The 21,677-nt window shown below is 36.7% G+C and overlaps 1 protein-coding gene and 1 pseudogene across 2 annotated transcripts; both read right to left on the reverse strand.

The window, feature by feature from the left end:
* Positions 1 to 494: 494 nt before the first annotated feature.
* On the reverse strand, positions 495 to 11,476 carry LMOD3 (leiomodin 3). 2 transcript variants are annotated; one of them, XM_054595035.1, is made up of 4 exons: positions 11,329 to 11,476; positions 10,561 to 10,882; positions 7,027 to 8,433; positions 495 to 914 (listed from the first exon to the last, which is right to left on the reverse strand). In XM_054595035.1, exons 2-4 carry the CDS (start codon positions 10,852 to 10,854, stop codon positions 888 to 890), a joined length of 1,728 nt encoding a protein of 575 aa, XP_054451010.1. In that variant the 5' UTR covers positions 10,855 to 10,882; positions 11,329 to 11,476; the 3' UTR covers positions 495 to 887. The 2 variants fall into 2 exon arrangements, with proteins under 2 accessions (XP_054451010.1, XP_054451009.1); XM_054595034.1 differs by lacking the exon at positions 11,329 to 11,476 and having other exon boundaries at positions 496 to 914; positions 10,561 to 11,117.
* Positions 11,477 to 17,505: 6,029 nt separating this feature from the next.
* On the reverse strand, positions 17,506 to 18,447 carry LOC129088404 (glyceraldehyde-3-phosphate dehydrogenase-like; annotated as a pseudogene).
* Between the last annotated feature and the right edge of the window lie 3,230 nt (positions 18,448 to 21,677).

Raw genomic sequence — 21,677 nt, forward strand, 5'->3', positions numbered from 1 at the left:
TTCACAGATTAAACTTAAAAACAATGAACCAAATATAGTTAGCTAAAACCAAAAGCTTTTCAATAACTATATTATTTATAAAAACTTTTTTCTACAAAGGTAGCACACTGTCTCCCACTGTTCCTATATGTATGGAAATAGGGAAGGTTTTGTATATATGCAGGGTTTGTTTTCTCCATTAGTTTTTCTGGAAACACTTTGTTTTCTCCACATCCTGGGACTTAAACATTCTGGTCATCACAGATACCTCTATCAGAAATATGTCCTATAACACCAGAGGAAGGGCCAAAGGAGAAAACCTGGCAAGGTTAGAAAATAGAAATCTCATCTGAACCTGAGAGAAAAGCTAATTTACAGTTCTTCTATTTCAAAGCATGAGAAGGGCCTGGAGGTCAAATTACTCAACACATTTCTATAGGTGAAATATGATGTGTTCCTCTATGAAACTGTGTGATGAATTATAGCGGGAGACATGGAAGTTGAAAAAGCGGAACTATAATAGTTAACACTTCTATTGTATTTATTGTTATTTAGCAGAAGAAAGCAATAGTAAAGCAAATGTTTACAAAAACAGTTCTTTTAACTTCTGTGCTGGAAACATGATTAAATTTCACCTAAGTTACTCAAACTGATTGGAAGTAGAAAATGTTGCCCCTGAATGTTATTATTTAATCTCCTTCCCTTTCCTTTCCAGCCACTATTTTTTCATGGGCCAAGCATTTTGCCTTTTATAAAATTCCCCCATTAGATGTTAGCCTTGTTCCCAGTTCCACCTGGATCCAGAACTATGCTGCTGATACAGCCTCCAAAAGAGCTTGGATGTAAAAATGACATCCAAGAGTCATTATTTCAGTTCCAGTTCTTCTAGATTATTCTGTTGCCACTTCTTATTCCAGTCCTTTTGGCAGTTGCACCTGTGATTTAAACATTTAAATAAAAGGGAAAAATTAATTCTGGATATTCAAGAGCTTTACAGCAGGAATGAAAACACTTACATGCTTCAAAAGATGAGTAGTGGATTAGAAATTCTAGAGAGAGAGCCCCCAGATTATGATGAAACAACAACAACAACCATAGCCGCCATTCATTGGGCATTTGATAATAGGAACTGATCCAAGGGTTTTGAGCACCTGGTGAAGCATATCATAGAAACAAGAGGGCAAGTGATGGGGCTACCTCTGTTCAACTCCTGGGTCTAGAGCTTACTAGTTGTGTGGTGTTGGGCATCAATTTTCTTTTTTTAGATTTTTATTTATTTATTTTTAGAGAGAAGAGAAGGGAGGGAGAAGGAGAGGGAGTAAAACATCAATGTGTGGTTGCCTCTCAACGTGTCCCCACTGGGGACCTGGCCTGCAACCCAGGCATGCGCCCTGACTGGAAATCGAACTTGCGACCCTTTGGTTTGCAAGCTGGCACTAAGTCCACTGAGCCATACCAGCCAGGCATGGGCATAGATTTTCTAGGTGTAAAATGACAATAGTAGTATCTAATTCACAAGCCTTTTTAAAGGATTAAATAATATAATACAAGTTAGTAATTAATGTTAACACTTATTTTTTCTTTCCCTTTAAAAATGTTTTCATTACAGTTAGCATTATATATTATTCTGCATTAGTTTCAGATGTACAGCATAATAGAAAATCATGTACTTCACAGAGTGGTTCCCCCCAATATTTTAAGTACCTACTTGGCCCTATACATAGTTATTACAATATTATTGACTATATTGCCTATGATTTACTTTACATCCCCAGCATTATTGTCTAACTACCCATTTGTACTTCCTAATCCCTTCATTTTTTTCATCCAGCCCCCAACTTCCCTCCCCTATTGTCAACCGTCAGTCCGTTCTCTGTAACTCTGAGTGTATTTCCATTTTTGTTTGTTTATTTTGTAACACATTTAAAACATTTTCTCATTTCATCCTACAACATCCTTGTAAAGAGTGTACAGGCTCAGACAGGGTGAGTATTTTGCTCAACAGTGTATAGTATGCACACGTATGTATAGCATTACACATACACGCATACACTCATAGAGAATGGGACTGGCTGGACAGGGCAGGAGTATGCATTTTAGCAGAAGGTATTTAATTCCTCACATGTGGGTGAGTTCCTGTTCTGAATCAACACCTCAGTGGGTGTCCAGCATAGAGGTGAGGAAGACCTGAGGAAACTTACATTGTGACCATAAGGACTCTCTCAACCTGCAACAGAACGTGGGAGTTCTGAAAGAGAGAGAGAGTGCTACAGGTAGGAGGCAGTGGAAACATGAAGGATGAGTACTCACTCCTGATGTTCTGTGTGGTTTCTTTTGTTGCTGAGAGAAATTGCATTTCAACCAGGCATGCTGGGTAGATTTCAACAGACAGAGATAAAATAAAAGGTAATTTGAGCAGAGAGTGGTATGGAGGCAAGGAAAGAAGGCCTGTCAGGGAAAATACTAGGAATGTAGATTGCCATGGATGTCCTACAGCCGTGGTGGTCAAAGTATAGTCGCTAAAAAAGCAGCAGCACCAAGAAACTTGTCAGAAATGCAAATTCTCAGGCCCCATCCAAGACCTATTGAATCAGAGCCTGTAGGGGTGGACTCAGTCATCTGTACTTAGCCTTCCAGGTGGTTTTGATTCACGCTAACATTTGAGAATCACTCCCATAGACATTAGAAAAACAATATACAGGGAGGGGCCAAAATAGGTTTACAATTGTTCATATGGAAAATAAAAGAAAAATAAATAAATAATAATACAGGAATAAACTGTTTTGAGTACTCACAATTGTAACCCTACTTTGGCCCTACCCTATATAAAAAATTCTTTTTCTCTCTAGGTATTTGAGAAAGACATTTTATGGTCTATATAATCCCAGTTGAGTAACTGCTTTTTTGAGATGAATTTGAAATGTTACATTGCTTTCTCCTATGGAGATTCCCTTCATAAGGAGGAGAACATTTCCAAAGCAATGATGCAGTTTAGGCTTTGGGGCTTGTAGATCCTCCTGGGTTTTTTTTTTGGAGGCAAGAAACAGGAGCAGGATAACAGGAGTTAAGGACAGCTCTGGAGCATTAGACCCGAATGTATGAAAGAATGGAGATACAAGGGAAAATGGGAACCAGAAACAATGACTAGGCATAACAATGAAGAACTTGGTTAGGGGATCGATTGAATGAAGGGGCAAGAAAACCCTGAGTGATCTAAATTGAAAAGGAGACCTGGGAATTGTCCCAGATTATGTGGCAATTAAAACAAAGGGAGAAGATAAGATGGAAAAGAGGAGAAAATAACGGAAGAAGAGGATCTAGAGAACCTAGTTAAAGAGAAAGAAGAAGATCTTATAAATGAGATGCAGAAGAAGTGGCCAGAGGTGGAGATGAAGGCTTGAGAGTCTATAATCTTACATGCTGTAATCGTAACGACTGTTTAGGTGTCAGGGATTCTTTTGGCTAAGGAAAGTAGTTCAGGCCATTATAATACTGAAGTCCTTCCAAAGCAGAAATTTAGCACTGTTTATAGGCAAGAGCTGGAATTCCAAAGTGAAACTTTGGAGAGTGAATGTTAAGACTTACCTTCTCTGGCACAGAAGCTTGCATGTGACATACATGAAGCTGACCAAAGTGAAAGGTGTAACTACTCGTCTGAGATGGTAGGCAGTGAGTGGACCACAGAATTTTTGAGTGAAAGGAAACCATACATTTGCCTTAAGGGATAAGCCCATATAAACCTAATGTCTTTGTTTTGGGCTGTTATCATATTGACTGAAAGTTATTAACTCACAGTCGTTATCTCATAAATTCAATTTGTTAGTCAAGACAAAGACTTTTAAAACATAGCTAAAAGCAACAAGAGCAACAAAATCTCAAAAATTCTATGGGAGCAGTGATGGAAATGAGTGGAGCATGCTAGGTGTTAGGTAGCAGGATGTGGTAGTGCCTGAGAGACCAGAGAAGCCAGCACACAGCTTCCTGATCTGTGCTGTGATATGCAAGCTCAGCGGGGCCAGATCTGAGGTTTCAAGTGGTGCCAGATGTCTGGGTTTTTTTAATGTGATATTTTTTATTTTACATAATAATACTCAAACCAAATAAAACAGACTGTCAGATCTGACCTGTAGTCCACCAGTTCTCAATACCTGGCCTACGGAATACATCTCTTTTAAACTGAATTAAATAGGCAGCTTCTTGGAGGAGGTAACAAGTGAGCCAAGCAAATAATGGATTTTCCTTTATTCTCTGCTGGCAGCTTCATTTCAGGGATCTTGGGTCAGAAGCATGCAGTAGAGAATAAACATTAAAATGAAAAAATACAATCTTAATATATAAATGGGCAACTTAATGATATATACTCTAGAACATACAAAAATAATATTTCTAAGTACATGAGAGGAAAATAGTCCTTTTCTTTTTTAAGTTTTCTAGGAATAAATTATTTCTAAGTACATTTTTGGCATTTAATAGTCTAGTTAGGAACACCAGTAAAAAACACCCTACAAGATTTCAAAATTGTATTTTAATTTTAACCTCATCTTTGAAAATGCAGGGGTTTGGAGGGCATCTCTGTCCTCTAATGGAAAAAGGAGAACCCCAAAACTTTTAATTTCACCTTCTCCAAATGAGTATCATTGTGTCTCATTTGACTGTCCCAAAATATCCCTTTCTACTGGGATTCTTTGATATCATTGGTGGCATTTACAGTATTCCATTGAGTCTAAGATGTACATTTTATGATATTTCAACCACCCAGAAAAAGTCAGTGGTGTTTACAATGGCTGGCTGCATAGTCTTTCTTCTTACTGTTTGCACCTCCACTGAGGCCCCTGTTGGCATTAACTGTGCACAGGTGTGTTGCCATTTCAAAACCTTTTAAAGAATGAATAAGCAAACGTGGCAAAAGGTCATGAGTATGTAAGAATTTTTGTACTATTTTTGAACTTCTCTAAATCTAAAATGATTTCAAAATAAAGATATTTAAAAAGTCTTTTAAAGATTACACTACGATTTGGTGTTAAAGCTGAAATTTATTGTGTATGTAGGAAGGCACAAAAAAAGGAGCAGCGGGGAGCAAATTGGCATTAGTGAAGTGAATTTTCACCAGTGGAAAATTGCATTTTCATTTTCCTCACAGAACACTTTACAGGGCCACATAAATTAAGTTGTGTGACATTTTGTATCTGATGTACATGCAGGCCAAGCCAGGCACAGAAAGCAGCTGAAATTGCCAATCCCTTGGAACACATAAGACATTCCAATATGCAAGACTGTCATTCAAAACTTAGTTGAGAATGTACTTTGAAGCATGCTTTTCTTTCTTAGTGGGCATTAAAAAACATGACTTAAAAAGAATAGCATTTTAGAATTGACTGAAAAGGTAAAGTGTAATACTTAGTAGGGTGATATATTTTGCAATTATCATCACATATTTATTTTAATGTCTTTTGCTTTAGGCTCTGGATTTAAAACAAGTGTTCTTAGTTGAGTAAAAGGCAGAGTATTTTGACTGTGAAGATTATAACACCTACATTGTAAGCTCCATGTTGTGGAGACTGCACCTGTCTTATTCACTGCTGTATCACCGACCCCTCTGAGGGCACCTGGTGTGTGGGAACAACATGCAAATATTTGTTGCATAATGACAGAGTGAATGGCTGGAGCTGAACAGACTCCAGGGCAGCAGATTTGCTTAGTAGAATATTCCCATAGAAGGCAGAGAGTTGGATCATGTGACCATTTGAACTTCAAGAGTGAATGAAGTTCACTCTTCATTCTTCTACTCTGAATCTACATGACACCTTTAATATAGATTTTAAAAAGAGTTCTCCTCATTCTTTTCATGCTAATGTTATTTTTGGACTGCGTAGCCACCAAGACAACTTGGATATGCTTTACTGATGACTGGTTACAGAAGTGATAACTTCTCTCAAAATGACCTGCTTGTCCTCTCCCTATTGAGGTCTGACTGCTCGGAGAAGAGCGGGCATGGAAAGTCAAGGGCAGGCAAAGAGCTCTCACTTGACCTCATGTCACCTCCAGTGTTTTAATCCTGGCAACTTTCCCAGCAAGAGTCAGAGTGTCTCTAAATAAAAGTCATTTCTTATGCATTATTAGCAGATGAGAATAAGGGACCTACATATGTATGTGTATATACATGTGTATATATGTAACAGCTATCTTATTTTACAATGTGTAGCTTTTTGAAGCAGAAAAAGAAGAAGCTTACATGGAAATTTGTTTAAAACATTTTGAAAAAAATTGTGATTCTCTATGATAAAATAATATATTTTGTCAGTGTCATCTCTTGGTAAATTAGACACTAGATTTTAAAATAATAGTTAATTAAATGCTATCATAGTAATGATGAAAGAAATTTATTCCTATAATTTAAGCTACAAGGAATAGAACATTTTAATATAGCAGCAGCAGTAATAGTCAATCATAGTAAATATTAAAACTGAAATAATAGCAAAATATTTTAAATTCCATTACTAACCTGACAAAAACACTAACCTGAGGTTTACCATTTGTTTGCCTACTTAAACAGTAAAAAATATAAATGCAATTTCTGGTCATATCTCTTCATCTACTAAGTATAGACCAACTCTTTTTAAGCCGTTTGGAAGCACTCAGATGTCTAAAAATGACTGGCCTCCTTAGGCTTCATTCTTATGCCTACAGCAGGTTCCCCAATACTTGATTGTCAGCTCTGTGTCTCCTGGATAAGTGATTTAACTTCTTTAAGCCTTAGTTTCTTTCAATGAAATGGGGAGAATACTAATACCTATCTTATGGGGTTGTTAAGTTGATTATGCGAATTAATTCATATAATGAATCTGGCCTATCGCAAGTGCTTAGTAACTGTTAGAGGTTAACATTGTTACAGAAGATTTCATACGTGTATATCCTTGGAGATAACCAGTAATTTAGATCTCCAGTTAGTCACCCTTAGTGAGACTGTCCTGGTGCTAAAGTGAACAGGAAGAGAGCTGAGATCTTTATTGTGGTGCTTGTTTACCATTTCTCCCTCCCTCTACTTACAGGTTTAAGATAGGCGACGTTGCTGTGGCGAATGTCATTCAAGAGCTGATCTCTGGGGGTGATTTCCACCAATGGGGGTGGCCTATTTTTGGGCACTGGTTTCAGTGTTTTGATCACATCTTTGAGGTTGGTTTTCTCAGGTGCTTCTCTGGCTTCTGGCATCCGAGATTTGCGCTGGGTTCTCTTCAGCTTCACCCCCCGGAAGGAGTCAGGGTCCATCCTGCAAGGAGGGGACTGCGATGGCTGCCTTGTCACTTCATTTTGTCGACTGAAGGGGACTACTCGGGGGTTGGGAGGATGAGGAGGAGGTTGGAGGAACTCCTGCACCCTGGAATCTGGCATCGGTCCTCCTAGCATCTCCCACATCCCAGGTGGCAGCCCCAGCCCGTTCTCCAACATGGCTATTAACCTTCTTTGCTCTTTGAGTTGCTGTTGTTTTTGTTCTTCTTGTCTTTTTTGCCTTCGTCTATCCTGATTCCTGGTGAGCAGATTGGTCACCACCATTCTGGGACCTGGGAGCTCAAAATGGTAGCCCATCTTCAGGAGAGTGTTGTTTGCCTTCAAAAGCCTGGATATTTCCATTTCAGCATGGTGGCCCAGCATGTGCCTTTGGTTGTGAAACCGCAATTCGGTCAGTGTCTCATTAAACTGGAGGCACCTCATTATGGCCACAATTCCTTTACCTGTGATGAAATTGGACTCTATGTTGAGTGTGGTAATGCTCCTGTTTTCACGCAGCATGTTCGCCAGGGCGAAGGCCACGTTCTCATCTGCACCCACATTCGCTAAACTGAAGGTCTTGATGTGTTTGTTTTTCTTCATTGCATCGACAAAGTCCAGTAACATTTCTTTGGGGATGTTTTCAATGTTGTTCAGGTTGAGTTCCTTCATGTCAGGATCATTTTGTCTAACTCGCCTCAAGCTGCCATCTAGGTCGGTTTGGTTTCCCGAAGGCCTTGCACTTACCTTAAGAAAACTGGTGTCTAGAGCTAACTTTTTAGGATCTAATTTTGATATCTTTTTCTCAATTTTCTCTTGGGCCCCTGGTCTGCCCTTTTGTCCTTCAAATGCTTGGTCTGCTGCCTGCTGGCAGCTCTCACCATTTCTAATTTGTTCCTTTCCGTTGCCTTTCTCTTCTTTTTTTGTTTTTTCATCACTCCCTTCACTCTCATCTACTTCATCACTTACATCTTCACCTTCTTCACTTTCATCTTCCTCCTCCTCATCTTCATTCTCCTCATCATCTTCATCTTCATTATTATTTTCATTATCTGTTTCTTGGACATTGTTGCTGCCCTTTGATTCTCTTTTATTTGCAATGATTTCATTATTGAGCTTTTCTTTTAAATACTGGGATACCTTTTTATTACCTTTGTCCATTTCTTTATGCCGTTCTTCAGTGTTTTCCTAAAAGAGACAGTGAAGAAATATGAACTAGAGCAATATATACTGGAGATAATAAAAGATTTATTATTGAGAAAAATATAAGCAAATAAACTGTATGTATAGTATTCTGTTATGTATCTATGTATGTAGATATACACATAAAACACAAACAACATATAAAAGCTTATAAATGTGTAGGAAAAAGTCTGTTGTATTGTTCATCAAATTAGTAGTTATTTCTTAGGAAGAGAGGTATCCATTAAGATAACTGAGAAGAAGAAGCATTTTGGGGACTAATCACTTCTTACAGTATATAATACTAGAGTACTTGAGCTTTCTAAACTAAGTTTAAAACACATAGTAGTTTTGTAAGCAAATACAGGCAAAATAAAGATAATTTTTCATTGGCATACATACATAAGTACACATTTTGGGGCTACACTTACCGTATGCTATACATTAAAATGAAACATAGTCTCTTCTGTGTTCAGACTTTGTATTGCTTTTTAAAATGCTGTACAGTTCCAGAAGCAGCTAATAATTATTTGTTTTGAAAACCTTTTGGGGTTATCTACCAATATGCTGAAGTCTTTGTGTATAGCTGAATAGTCATCTGTGTATTCAATAGCCCTGAGTTATACAATAATTTCCCTATTGCCATACCCAAAATTTACATTCTTCATCTGCTAGCTAATCTAGTAAACTGTATACATCAAGTTTCCCTAAGAATCTAAAATATTGTGGGGAAAATGAGAGCAATTTGATATTTTGGAATACATCAAAGCTTTGACTTTGATTTTGTCTCCTCATCTCTGTAAAAACTGCCCTGGCTACTACAAAGACAGATTCATTAGTCCAGTTCCTTTTGAAGAAATGTATCTAGGAGGCAGAGCCAGCAACAAAGGGAGACAGAATTATGCAGAGATTTAGAAACAATTGCTTAGTCTGGGCAGGAAAGTGGCAGTCTTTATCAATCATGTTTATTATATTGTTGCCTATCAATTTGTACAATTTCTTATACAATACGTATCCATCAGAGGTGTTGTTTTGAAAGGTGGTTAGCAGTTGGAGCTACAGGTTCATCCAAGCAAGAAGTTGATCTTATTGCATATAATAATAAATTATAGGTTGGGTCTGACAGTTGACAATACCTTAGCAATTGTCATCTTCCCCAGTAGGGGGAGCCAGCCATCAAGCTGTTTAAATTCTACCAAGAGAAGAAAAAGTGTGAAAAATATCCAATCAATTTTCTTTTTCTAAAATTGTCCACATAAGATTGACTTTTACTCCAATTGTAAAATGTATAAAAATTGTACGTTAAACTCCAAACTTAGCAAGACAGCAATTGATCTTGAGTTCAGTACATGTTTGAACTCTCCTGTTCATAAAACCAGTTTATAACTTCTCTAATTGCAGCCAACATGACAGTCATGTGACAAGACCTATCTATATCAGCAGGCATAACTAAGAGACTTTAGTTGGGGATCTCTCTCTTTTTTCTAATACTATCATATTAGAAAATATGCTAGTATACAATAAGTTCATAGATTTAACCTCAATTCTACTTTTCATATAAGAACTTTAAGAAAGAGCTATCTTTAAAACATCTTAATAGCTATTACTCTTTAAATTAATCACCGATATCAAATGTACTATGGGAATATTGGATAGTTTCAGTTATTTGACTTGGATTAATTGTAGGGTATGTGGATGGACTTGAGAGGGACTGTTATACCTTGAAATTGTATGTGAAATACTGCATATGTGTGTATGTGCCAGAAACAAAAGGTACAGAACTTTCATTAGCTTCTTACAGGGATCTGTGAGCCAAAAAAAATTAAGGACGACTCTTTCTGTGTTATGAGTCAATTCATTAAATTCCATGTCTATTAGACTGCAGACTTTTCTACACAGCAAACCCAGTAATGATTTTTTTTTAAAAAGAGGCATTTACAAGAAATTACCAACTTTTCCCACACTGATATATCATATAGTTGTTTCAGAAATTTCCAACATTAAATATTAAGATTTCATCTTCAAGTGGCAACAAAACAACTCAAAACATGAAATCTTGAGAAATGGCCATTGCCACATGGACACCTGCCAGCCCAGGCGCCATTTCTCTGTTGTACACAAATCCTTGGTTACCTGGGATGGCACAAAAGTGACAGGAATGCGTTCATCTTCCAGCATGCGTCTGGATGCCTTTTGCCAATACATATAATCAACAAGAGACTTATGGTCGAAGTTTCCTGTTGGTGGCTTGTCGGTTTGATCTTTCTGAATCATTCCCACGGGAAGCCTGGGATCAGGGGCCATGACTTCCATTTCCGACTGCAGTTCTAACAGCTCTTCCGGGGACAAGTTGGCCAAGATTTTATCTTCATCAATCTCTTCATCAAATAGTTCTTCATGATCTGAATTCCTGCTATTCTCGGACATGATTTTTTTTGTATTTTTTTCTATTTTACTAGAAAAAGAGAAATGATTAAAGATGATTTTTAAAAACCTCTCAAGAAGTTTCCCCAGTTAACAAGTATCCCAGGTCAACATCCCTTTGAGAGATTTTCCTCCCCAAGAACCTCAGTGGTGCTTGCTGAGCAGCAAGGAGTGACTGCGGCTGAGCTCACTCTGTGTCTATATTAAGCAGGGTTTGGCTGGATATGATCAGTTTATGGAGCTGCTATGCTGCTCTCTTTTCAGCAACTTGAGTCAGCTGTGTAAATTCGTCTGACATTTCAGTGCAGCTGCTTAGGTTTGCCAGCGAGAAACAGGTCCACAGAATTGCTGCAGGAATAAAGAGTTCCTTTCTTATGTACTCTCACACTGTTATACACAAATTCATGACTCCCCATACACACACCCCACTACACAAGAAGACCATTTCTTTTTATTTAAATGATTAAAGCAACTTACAATATTTCAGAAGGAAAATCCAACCAGCGGCTTGGGTTCTACTGAAGTGAAAAATTCATGTGAAGGAATACTTCTCTTCACTACAATGTGGCTCTAGGAGCAAGTAACTGGCACACAGCAGAGCAGAGGTCTGGCTGGTATTCATCTGCTGTGTAAACGGAACCTTTGCAAGACGTCCTTATTTGCATCTAGATCCTGTGATCTACCAGATGCGGACAACCAGCACTTGAATTTCCACTATGAGTGGGTAGTTTAATATTTTAAATAATTTGTTTTTCTTAAGTATTCAATAAGCCAGGATAAATGTAAAAGGATCTAAATTGAAGTGTAAATATACACATACACACAAACAAAAATCAAAATCCAAACAAACATTAAAGTGCCAAAAGAGAACATGATAAGATATTTTCATAACTTCAGAATATGGCAATAATTTTCAAATGGCAATATTTATCCAAATGACAAATGTACGTTTCTTTTGAACTAGCCATTCTATTTGAAGAATTTTTTATCCAACTCTTCTTAGGATTAAATACAAATTTAGAAATTTTTATCCACATTTTAATCCTACAGATATATCCCCACATGGGTGAAATGACAGGTGTACAAGATTATTTAGCATAACAAAGTGAAAAACAGTGTGTATTGTATGCTATTATTTGTGTGATAAAAGGTAAAAAGAATATACATATATGAACAAATTTTATCAATATAATGCATCCTTGGAAAGATATACAAGAAACTAATAACTCTGGATAATTTTGAGGGAATGGGTTGTCTGAGAAAGCTGGGAAAAAGACTTTGTTACTGTATACTGCTTTATAATTGTCAAAATTTGAACTTTGTGAATATAATATTTATTAAAAATACATATTCATTATATAAAATTAGTATAACACAGAGAAGCACAAAGAAAAGAAAAAATTTCCCCTTATCTCACTACTAAGTTCTTAACCACTGTTAACATTTTGGTTTATCAGTGCAGCCCTTTCTGCTAGGCATATAGACATAATATCTTTTGTATTTTTTTTTAACTTACAAAATCAGGTTTTTTCTAGGCTATTATATATTCTATATATATTCTACTACTACAATATTATTGCAACCCATTATATATACATTATGTATATATAAAATTATTTGTAAAATATATATATTTTACTATTCCACTATCATACCTAATTTATAAATATTTATAGTATATATTTGATATATAATCAAATAATATATTCTTAAATATTAACTTATAGTAGTACTAAATATTTATAAATACATTTATAATTTTGGCATATTTTTATACACGTACACATATATAACAAAACGTGAAAAATCAAATGTGTGAAGTTTTAAATTGATGTTCTAATATTTTCCTCCTACCCCAGTGGTTTATCTTGAACTCCCCAAAGTTGAGAGGCTTTTCACTTATATAGCTAAATGATTCCCCAGAAATGTATTACCAATTCATCTGAATAATCATTTTTAAAGTAAAGAGCAGAGGTATACAGTGGCAATTCACAGTCTTTAACAGCTTTAAGATCTTCCTTACGGCATGTAAAATGGGAAGTAAAAACTTGGCCTCAGTGGGCAGGAAGTTTTGTAAATGACTTTTCTGACCACTGATTTGCAGGCGATTATTTCATAGACTTAGTTTGCAAGCCGGTAGTTGAAAAAGACTTGACCAAAAAGAGTTTTGTGTTCAGGGAGGACTGGGAAATGTTATATTCCACATTTGTCTTCTACAGATTTGTAGAATTTATAACCTTTTAGGTACTCTGAGAAATCATACAGGAAAGAAACCCTTTGTTTAGCCCAATGTTCCCCAACCTTATTTAGTTAACTCACACTGTTTTTTCATTCAAAAATCTCTTAATAACATCCTGTGCAATTACCTTTACAAAATTCGTATTTTGGGAAATAGTGATCTAAATATAAAAGAGGAATATCTGGAAACAGTCTGTGGGATTCAAGTCCCAGCTCCACCCCTCAGTAATATTGGGTAACTTATTCCAGTTTTCCTGATCATATAAAAGGGATCTGAGAATAAAATTTACTACATGCAGCTACTGAGAGAACAATGTGAGGTTCTATAGAGATATACATGTAAATTAAGTGGGATGCTGCATGACACAGAGTAAACCCTTGATAAATATTAAATACTATTCTTGTACTTCATGGATAACCACAGAAATATCTGAAGAAAAACTAAGGCAATTGTAAAATGTAATACATTTTATAAACCACTTCTACAATAGAAACCATTATATTAATGACATTAAAAAAAGGGCTTTTAAAAAATCTTGTCACTTTTACAGAAAGCAACTCTGACACTTTTAGATGGAATTGTTTATTTAAAAAAATAGAAAATCACCGTTTGCTCATAAATAAGAAGCTCTTCCAGAAAATGATCTGAATTGTTGCTAGCGAGCTTTCAGATTCAAATTCTATTCTGAGGAGTTCCATTTGTTTTAATATGACCAAATGTTTGGGATGACGAAGCAGATTTTGAAACACTTGTAAGCAGTACTCCTTCAGTGAATGCCCATCCTCTAAATCAGTGTGCGGAGTGGGCACATCTCTCTCAGCTGCTCAAACTGCATTTGATCCACAACTTGGAATGTTGATGTGTAATTAGCCTCATCTGGCACACAGATGCTCTTTCTCTTAATGATTTTCTGTCGCTCTCAGCTTAGCAGCTTTTCATATCAGCAGAGTCCTTTGATACCATAATCATATATTTATATCAATGATATCTATATTTATATAGATATAGCATCTCTATCAGCATAAAACAGATATTGATAGAGACATATAGTATTTATATCAATATGAAACAGATTTTGGTTTCTTCTTTGGAAAAACATTTCCAAGTTTTTTTTGAATATTTTACCAGTGTATATAATTTTATAATCAGAAAAACCTGAAACCATATTCTCAGTGTGTGTTAATATATAGGTAATATCCTCATGGGTATTATCATGGGGAGGCTAGCATGTCCCTCTATTTTACTATCTTTAAGTAAAAATGTAAGAATTAAGACAATATATTTTTTAAGGAGAAGACAATGAGTAAATGTATCAGGGAGGCAAATTATGTGGGAAAAAAATCATAACCAGCAAAATCAGTATTTTGAATATTTGTTCACTACAGATTAATTTATAGATTTTGATAGACTTTAACTATTTAAGATGTTCAGAATAATTAAGTATAACTTCTATTTGAGAAGTAATTATATGTTGTACACCTGCAACTAATAGAACATTGTATGTCAACTATAATAGAAAAAAAATTTTGAAGAAGTTATACATAATTAAATAGATAAATGTAAAAAGTAAATTAAGAATCTTGGAAATAAATAATATAGTTACAGAAATAAAATATGTGTGAATGGGATGAACCCTAGCTGGATAAAGAGTGCATTTTTACATTGGAACATAGCACTGAGATGTTCAGAATGCGGTGGGGAGCCAAAAGGCTGAAAGGGCAATTGAGGTAGAGAATGATTCTAAGGCTCTCACATTTGCTGAATAGAAATTCCAGAATAAGAGAGTGGAGAGAATGGTGAAGAAGCAATATTTGAAGAGAAATTATTACTAATTTTCCAGAATTGAAGAATGACGTAGGGCCTCAGAATGAATGCGTTTTCTGAATACTGTGCAAAATAAGTTTAACAACATTTAAAACCATTTGTAATTTGAAAATATCTGTACCTGGCCATGCTTAGACAACTTGTAGTAAAACTGTAGAACTTCAAGAAACTATCAGAGAGAGAAAAGCCATTATTGAGAGAATAGCAAAAAATCAGAATGACAGTAGACATCTTATCCATGGTAGTAAATGCAGAAAGTCAACAAAGTAATATAAAACATTAATGGGCAAGAGAAGCACCACATTCAGGATAGTGGCCCCCTCTTGGCAGAGAAAGAGGGGAGCAAAGGGAAAAGCTAAACTAGGACCTCAAATGTAACTATATAATATTTGATTTCTTCAAAAGATATTTAAAGCGCTGTTGGTGGGCATGTAAAATGGTACAAGCCACGATGGAAAAAAGGCTGTCAGTTTCTCAAAACATTAAAACTTGAAGTACCATATGATCTGGCAATTCCAGTTCTGTGTTTATGTCCAAACTTACTGAAAGTAGGATCTCAAAGAGATATTTATACTTCCATGTTCATGGCAGCATTATTCACAATAGCCAAGAGATGGAAGCAACTCAAATATTCATCATCAAATAAATAGTTAAGCACAATGTGGTATGCATACTCAATGGAATATTATTCAGCTTCTTTAAAAAAGGAAATCCTTTCACATGCTACAACATGAATGAAACTTGAGGACATTATGAGAAGTGAAATAAACCAATTACAAAACGATACTGTATCTTCCCTCTGCAGTAAGATTCAGAGTCAGAAGGTAGAATGGTGGTTTTCAGGGGATGAGGGGAGGGAGAAATGGGGAGTTTTTTGGTGGGTATAGAGTTCTAGTTTTGAAAGATGAAAAAGTTCTGGGGATCCATCAGACAACAATGTTAATATACTTAATACTACTGAATTGTATGCTTTAAAATGGTTAAGATGATGAATTTTATGTTAAATGATTTTTACTACAATTTTAAAAATACTTGAAAAATGATGAACAGAAAATATTAGAAGCAAATAATTAGATGGTAAAGATGTCCCAACTAGTATTTATCATTTGAGATTCTATTATTTCTGAATTATCTCACAAAATAAAAAGCTGCTTTTTAAAAGTTGATGATTAAGTACCTCAACAAAAGAATGTGTAAAAGAATGTGTAAAAGAATTGTGGCCAATCAAGGGAGACTACTCAACAATAAAAATGAACTACTGGTACACACAGCAACATGAGCAGATTTCAAGTACAGTAGGTTGAATGAAAGAAGCCAGACACAAAAGGATACATGCAGTAAGATTCTACATAAGTGAAGATCAAGAACAAGCAAAGGAAAACCATGGTGATAGAAATAAAAAAAGCACTTGCTTCTAGAGGGTGGGGACTGACTGGAAATATGGCATTGGGAAACTTTTTGGGGTGACACCTGTATCTTGATTGGAATATTGGTTATATAGGTGAATACATTTGTTACAAGTCATCTATTTGTACACCTAAGATCTAGGCATTTCCCAGCATGCACATTTCACCTCAACATATAAATAGCGTTTTAAACAAAAAGTGAAGCTAGAAAAAAATGTACGGCTGTCATGAGTGGAAAAAGAACCTCAACCTTGGAGGCACCCACACCTGACCATACAGACAAAGGGAACTTCAGTTGACTGAAATGCAAGGAGAAATTTAGATATCACAGTTCTGTTACTCAAGAAGCATTAGGACATTGGAGAAAAGGCCAGAGCTTCAAGAAACTTTAGATGCATAACCTGAAACCATGTTTAGTGCCTCCAGAATTTCAAATCTTACTGAGGTACAAGCAAGCCTCCTCTCTGGTGCCTTTCCAAAGAAAGGGCTGAAAAATATGGGCATTGGAAATTAGTTAATTCTTTTCTCTCTTTAAAATAATTTGATTTCAATTATATAAATCATAAATGTTTATTATAGAAAAATAGAAACTATAGATAAACAGAAAGAAAAAATTGAAATCATCAGTTAGATAAGCACTCTTAACATGCAGTGTTTGTTTAATGCTGTAACTTTTTCTTTTAAGGTTGTTCCTACCTTTCCTGTTATGTACGTGAGATTCTCACTTTGCAGAAACCTGTTAGATCACGTAATTAATCATTTTGACCCTAGATTCATGGTGCAGTCTTAAAATGCTTTCCTCAGTTTCCCTTTTTCTAAAGATGAGAGCAATTAATTTGTCTTTCAAATGTTAGCATTTATGACTTGGAATATGTTCTGTAATTTCAAGGCAGCACTATTTCTCCAGGAATGATTTCTTCCTACTAATATAATGCCATCACCTATACCTGTGGAGGAAACATGACTACAAATGGTTGTATTTATTTATTCATTTATTTATTTATGTAGAGTGAACTTTACTGATGGTGTATGACAAGGTAGGGCTCCCTAAGCCCCTCCCTTTCTTCAGGGAGTTTGGGATGGAAATGGTGGAGATCAGGAGATTCTTCCTGTTGGAGATTGATTTGGGGCAAGGATAAGGACTCCCCAGCAGCTGAGGGCCTCTCTTCCTCTTGCTGGGGCCTCTTACTCTTTGGAGGTTATGTGGGCCATCAGGTCTACGATTCTGTTGCTGTAGCCACATTCATTGTTACACCAGACAATGAACTTGACAAAGTGGTCATTAATGGCAATGCCAGTCCCAGCATCGAAGGTGGAGGAGTGGGTGTCACTGTTAAAGTTGCAGGAGACAACCTGGTTCTCAGTATAGCCTACAATGCTCTTGAGGGCCTTCTTGACCTTTCTCCAGGCAGCAGGGCATATCTACAACTGACACAGGAGACCATGCTAGTGAGCTTCCCATTCAGCTCAGGGATGACCTTGTCCACAGCCTTGGCAGTGCCAGTAAAAGCAGGAATGATGCTCTGGGCAGCTCCTCGACTATCTTGCCACAGCTTCCCCGCGGGGCCACCCACAGTCTGACGGGTGGCCATGATGGCGTGGACTGTGGTCATGAGTCCCTCCACAATGCCAAAATTGTCATGGATGACCTTGGCCAGGGGGGCCAAGCAGTTGGTGGTGCAGGAAGCATTGCTGAGAGCCTTTAATGAGTTGTCATATTTGTCATGGTTTACACCCATCACAAACATGGGGGCATCCACAGAAGGGGCAGAGATGATGACCCTTTTGGCTCCACCCTTCACATGAGCACCAGCCTTCTCCAAGATAGTGAAAACACTAGTGGACTCCACAATATATTCAGCACCAGCATTGTCTCCGTTGATGTGTGTGGGATCTTGGTCCTGGAAGATGGAGATGGGTTTTACATTGATGACAAACTTCCTATTCTCAGCCTTGACTGTGCCTTTGAACTTGCCATCAGTAGAATCATACTGGAACATGTAGACCATGTAGTTGAGGTCAATGAAGGGGTCATTGATGGCAACAATATCAACTTTGCAGAGTTAAAAGCAGCCCTGGTAACCAGGCGTCCAATAGGCAAAATTCATTCACTTTGACCTTCACCATTGTGTCTCAGGTTTGCAGCTGGCACTGCTCAGGAAAACATGGCTGTCTGCTGAACAGGAGAAGCAGAGACCCTGAAACATGGTTTTTAAAAGTGAGTACAATAGTTTGTAAATCCAATGAGCCTGTTCTCCTCTGTAGTGATTTTGGTAGGATGTATACTTATCTAAATAGTTCTGCAACTCACTAAAGCATCTTAGCACTGTCTTTAGCAATATCTGAGAGCTGCTTTAGCCTGTGATATTTTTCTTTTTAAAGTTTATTATTATTATTATTTTTAATTCTTATTCAAGTACAGTTGTCCCTATTTCCCCCCACTCTCTCCCCCATCCCACCCACCCTGACTTCCAACGCTCAATCCTACCTTCCAGTTGGCCTTGTCCATGGCTTTTATACATGTTCCTTGACAACCCTTCTTCTTTCTCCTATTATCCCCTCCTCTGACCCCTCTGGTTACTGTTAGTTTGTTCTCTAATCAATGTCTCTGGTAATATTTTTCTTACTTGTTTGTTTTGTTGATTAGGTTGCACTTATACATGAGATCATATGGTATTTGTTTTTTACCACCTGGTTTATTTCACTTAGCATAATGCTCTCCAGTTCCATCCATGCTGTCACAAAAGGCAGGAATTCCTTCTATCTTTCTGCTGTGCAGTATTCCATTGCATAAAAGTACCACAGTTTTTTGATCCACTCATTTACTGATGGACATTTAGGCTGCTTCCAACACTTAGCTATTGTAAGTCGTGTTGCCATGAACATTGGGGTGCATAGGTTATTTTGAATTAGTGTTTTGGGGTTCTTAGGGTATAATCCCAGCAGTAGAATTGCCTGGTCAAAAGGCAGTTCCATTTTTTATTTTTTGAGGAAAGTTCATACTGTTTTCCACAGTGGCTACACCAGTCTGCATTCCCACCAACAGTGTACTAGGGTTACCTTTTTTCCACAGTCTCACCAGCACTTGTTTGTTGATTTGTTTATGCTGGCCATTCTGACTGGTGTGAAGTGGTATCTCGTGGTTTTAATTTGCATTTCTCTGATGGCTAGTGATGATGAGCATCCTTTCATATGTCTCTGGGCCCTGTGTATGTCCTCCTTGGAGAAGTGTCTGTTCAGGTCCTTTGCCCATTTTTCAATTGGATTGTTTGTCTTCCTAGAGTGGAATCATGTAAGTTCTTTATATATTTTGGAGATCAAACCCTGTCCAAGGTAGCATTGGCAAATATATTTTCTCATGTGCTTGGTTCCCTTTTCATTTTGCTGATCTTTTCTTTAGCCATGCAGAAGCTTTTTAATTTGATGAAGTCCCATTTGTTTATTCTTTCCTTTATGTCCCTTGATCTGTGGGACATATCGGTGAAAATATTGCTGCATGGAATATCTGAGAGTTTCCTGCCTATGTTCTCCTCTAGGATTTTTATGGTGTTGTGACTTGTACTTAACTCTTTTAACCATCTTGAGTTTATTTTTGGTGTGTAGTGTAAGTTGGTGATCTAGTTTCATTTTTTTGCATGTAGCTGTCCAGATCTCCCAACACTACTTGTGAAAGAGGCTATTTTTACTCCATTTTATGCCCCTGCCCACTTTGTCAAATATTGACAATAAAGACATGCATTTATTCTGGGTTCTCTATTCTGTTCCCTTGATCTATGTGTCTGTTCTTATGCCAGTACCAGACAGTTTTGATTACAGCAGCCTTGTAATATAGTTTGATATCAGGTATTGTGATCCTTCCTACTTTGTTTTTCTTTCTCAAAATTGCTGAGGCTATTCATGGTTGTTTATGGTTCCATATAAATTTTTGAAATGTTTGTTTTACATCTGTGAAATACATCATTGGTATTTTGATAGGGATTGCGTTGAATCTATAAATTGCTTTGTGTAGTATGGGCATTTTGATGGTGTTAATTCTTCCAATCCATGAACATGGTATATGCTTCCATTTAATTTATTTCTTCAGTGTTGTGTAGTTTTCTGTGTATAAGTCTTTTACCTCTTTGGTTAAGTTTATTCCTAGGTACCTTATTTTTCTTGTTGCTATAGCAAATGGGATTTATTTCCTGATTTCTGCTTCTGATATTTCATTGTTGGTGTACAAAAATGCCTTCAATTTCTGAATATTGACTTTGTGTTGTGCTGCTTTGCAAATTCACTTATTAGGTCGAGTAGTTTTTTGGTGGAGTCTTTGGGGTTTTCTATGTACACTACCATGCCATCTGCAAACAATCAGGTTCACTTCTTCCTTTCCAATTTGGATGCCTTTTATTTCTTTTTCTTGTCTGATCACTGTGGCTAGGACTTCTAATACTGTGTTGAAGAGAAGTGGTAAAAGCAGACAACCTTGTATTCTTCCTAATCTCAATGGGAGTGCTTTTAGTTTTTGTCCTTGGAGTATAACGTTGGCTGTAGGTTTTTCATATATGACCTTTATTATGGTGAAGAATATCCCCTATATTCCCACATTGCTGAGTTTGTTTGTTTTTTTATCATAAATGGATGCGGTGCCTTATCAAAGCTTTTTCTGCATATATTCATATGGTCATGTGATTTTTATGCAATATGTTACACTTATGGATTTGCAAATATTAAACCATCCTTGCATCTCTGGGATGAATCTCACTTGATCATGGTGTGTGATCTTTTTAATGTATTGCTGGATGTGGTTTGCCAATATTTTGTTGAGGATTTTAGCATCTATGTTCATCAGCGATATTGGCCAGTAGTTTTCTTTCTTTGTTGTCTTTATCTGTTTGGGGGATTAGGATGATGCTGGCCTCATAAAAAGAGTCTGGGAGTCTTCCCTCCTCTTGGATTTTTTGGAATAGCCTGAGAAGGACAAGGGTTAGCTCTTCCTTAAATGTTTTGTAAAATTCTCTTGTGAAACTGTCCAGCCCAGGGTTTTTGTGTGCCGGGAGTTTCTTGATTACTGCATCAATTTCCCCAGATGTTATCAGTCTGTTCAGGCTTTCTACTTCTTCATTCAGTGTTGAAAGGTTATATTTTTCTAGAAAATTGTCCCTTTCATTGAGGTTTTCCAATTTCTTGGCATATAATTGTTCATAGTAATTTCTTATAATCCTTTGTATTTCTGTGGTATCAGTTGTTATTTCTCCTCTGTCATTTCTGATATTATTTATTTGGGTCCTTTTCCTTTTTTTCTTGTTGTGTCTGCTTAAAGGCTTGTCGATTTTGTTTATCTTTTCAAAGAACCAGCTCCTGGATTTATTGATCCT

This window comes from Pteronotus mesoamericanus, unplaced genomic scaffold (assembly GCF_021234165.1).
Source record: "Pteronotus mesoamericanus isolate MK-2021 breed Mesoamerican mustached bat unplaced genomic scaffold, CSHL_Meso_final scaffold_54, whole genome shotgun sequence".
Classification (NCBI taxonomy): domain Eukaryota; kingdom Metazoa; phylum Chordata; class Mammalia; order Chiroptera; family Mormoopidae; genus Pteronotus; species Pteronotus mesoamericanus.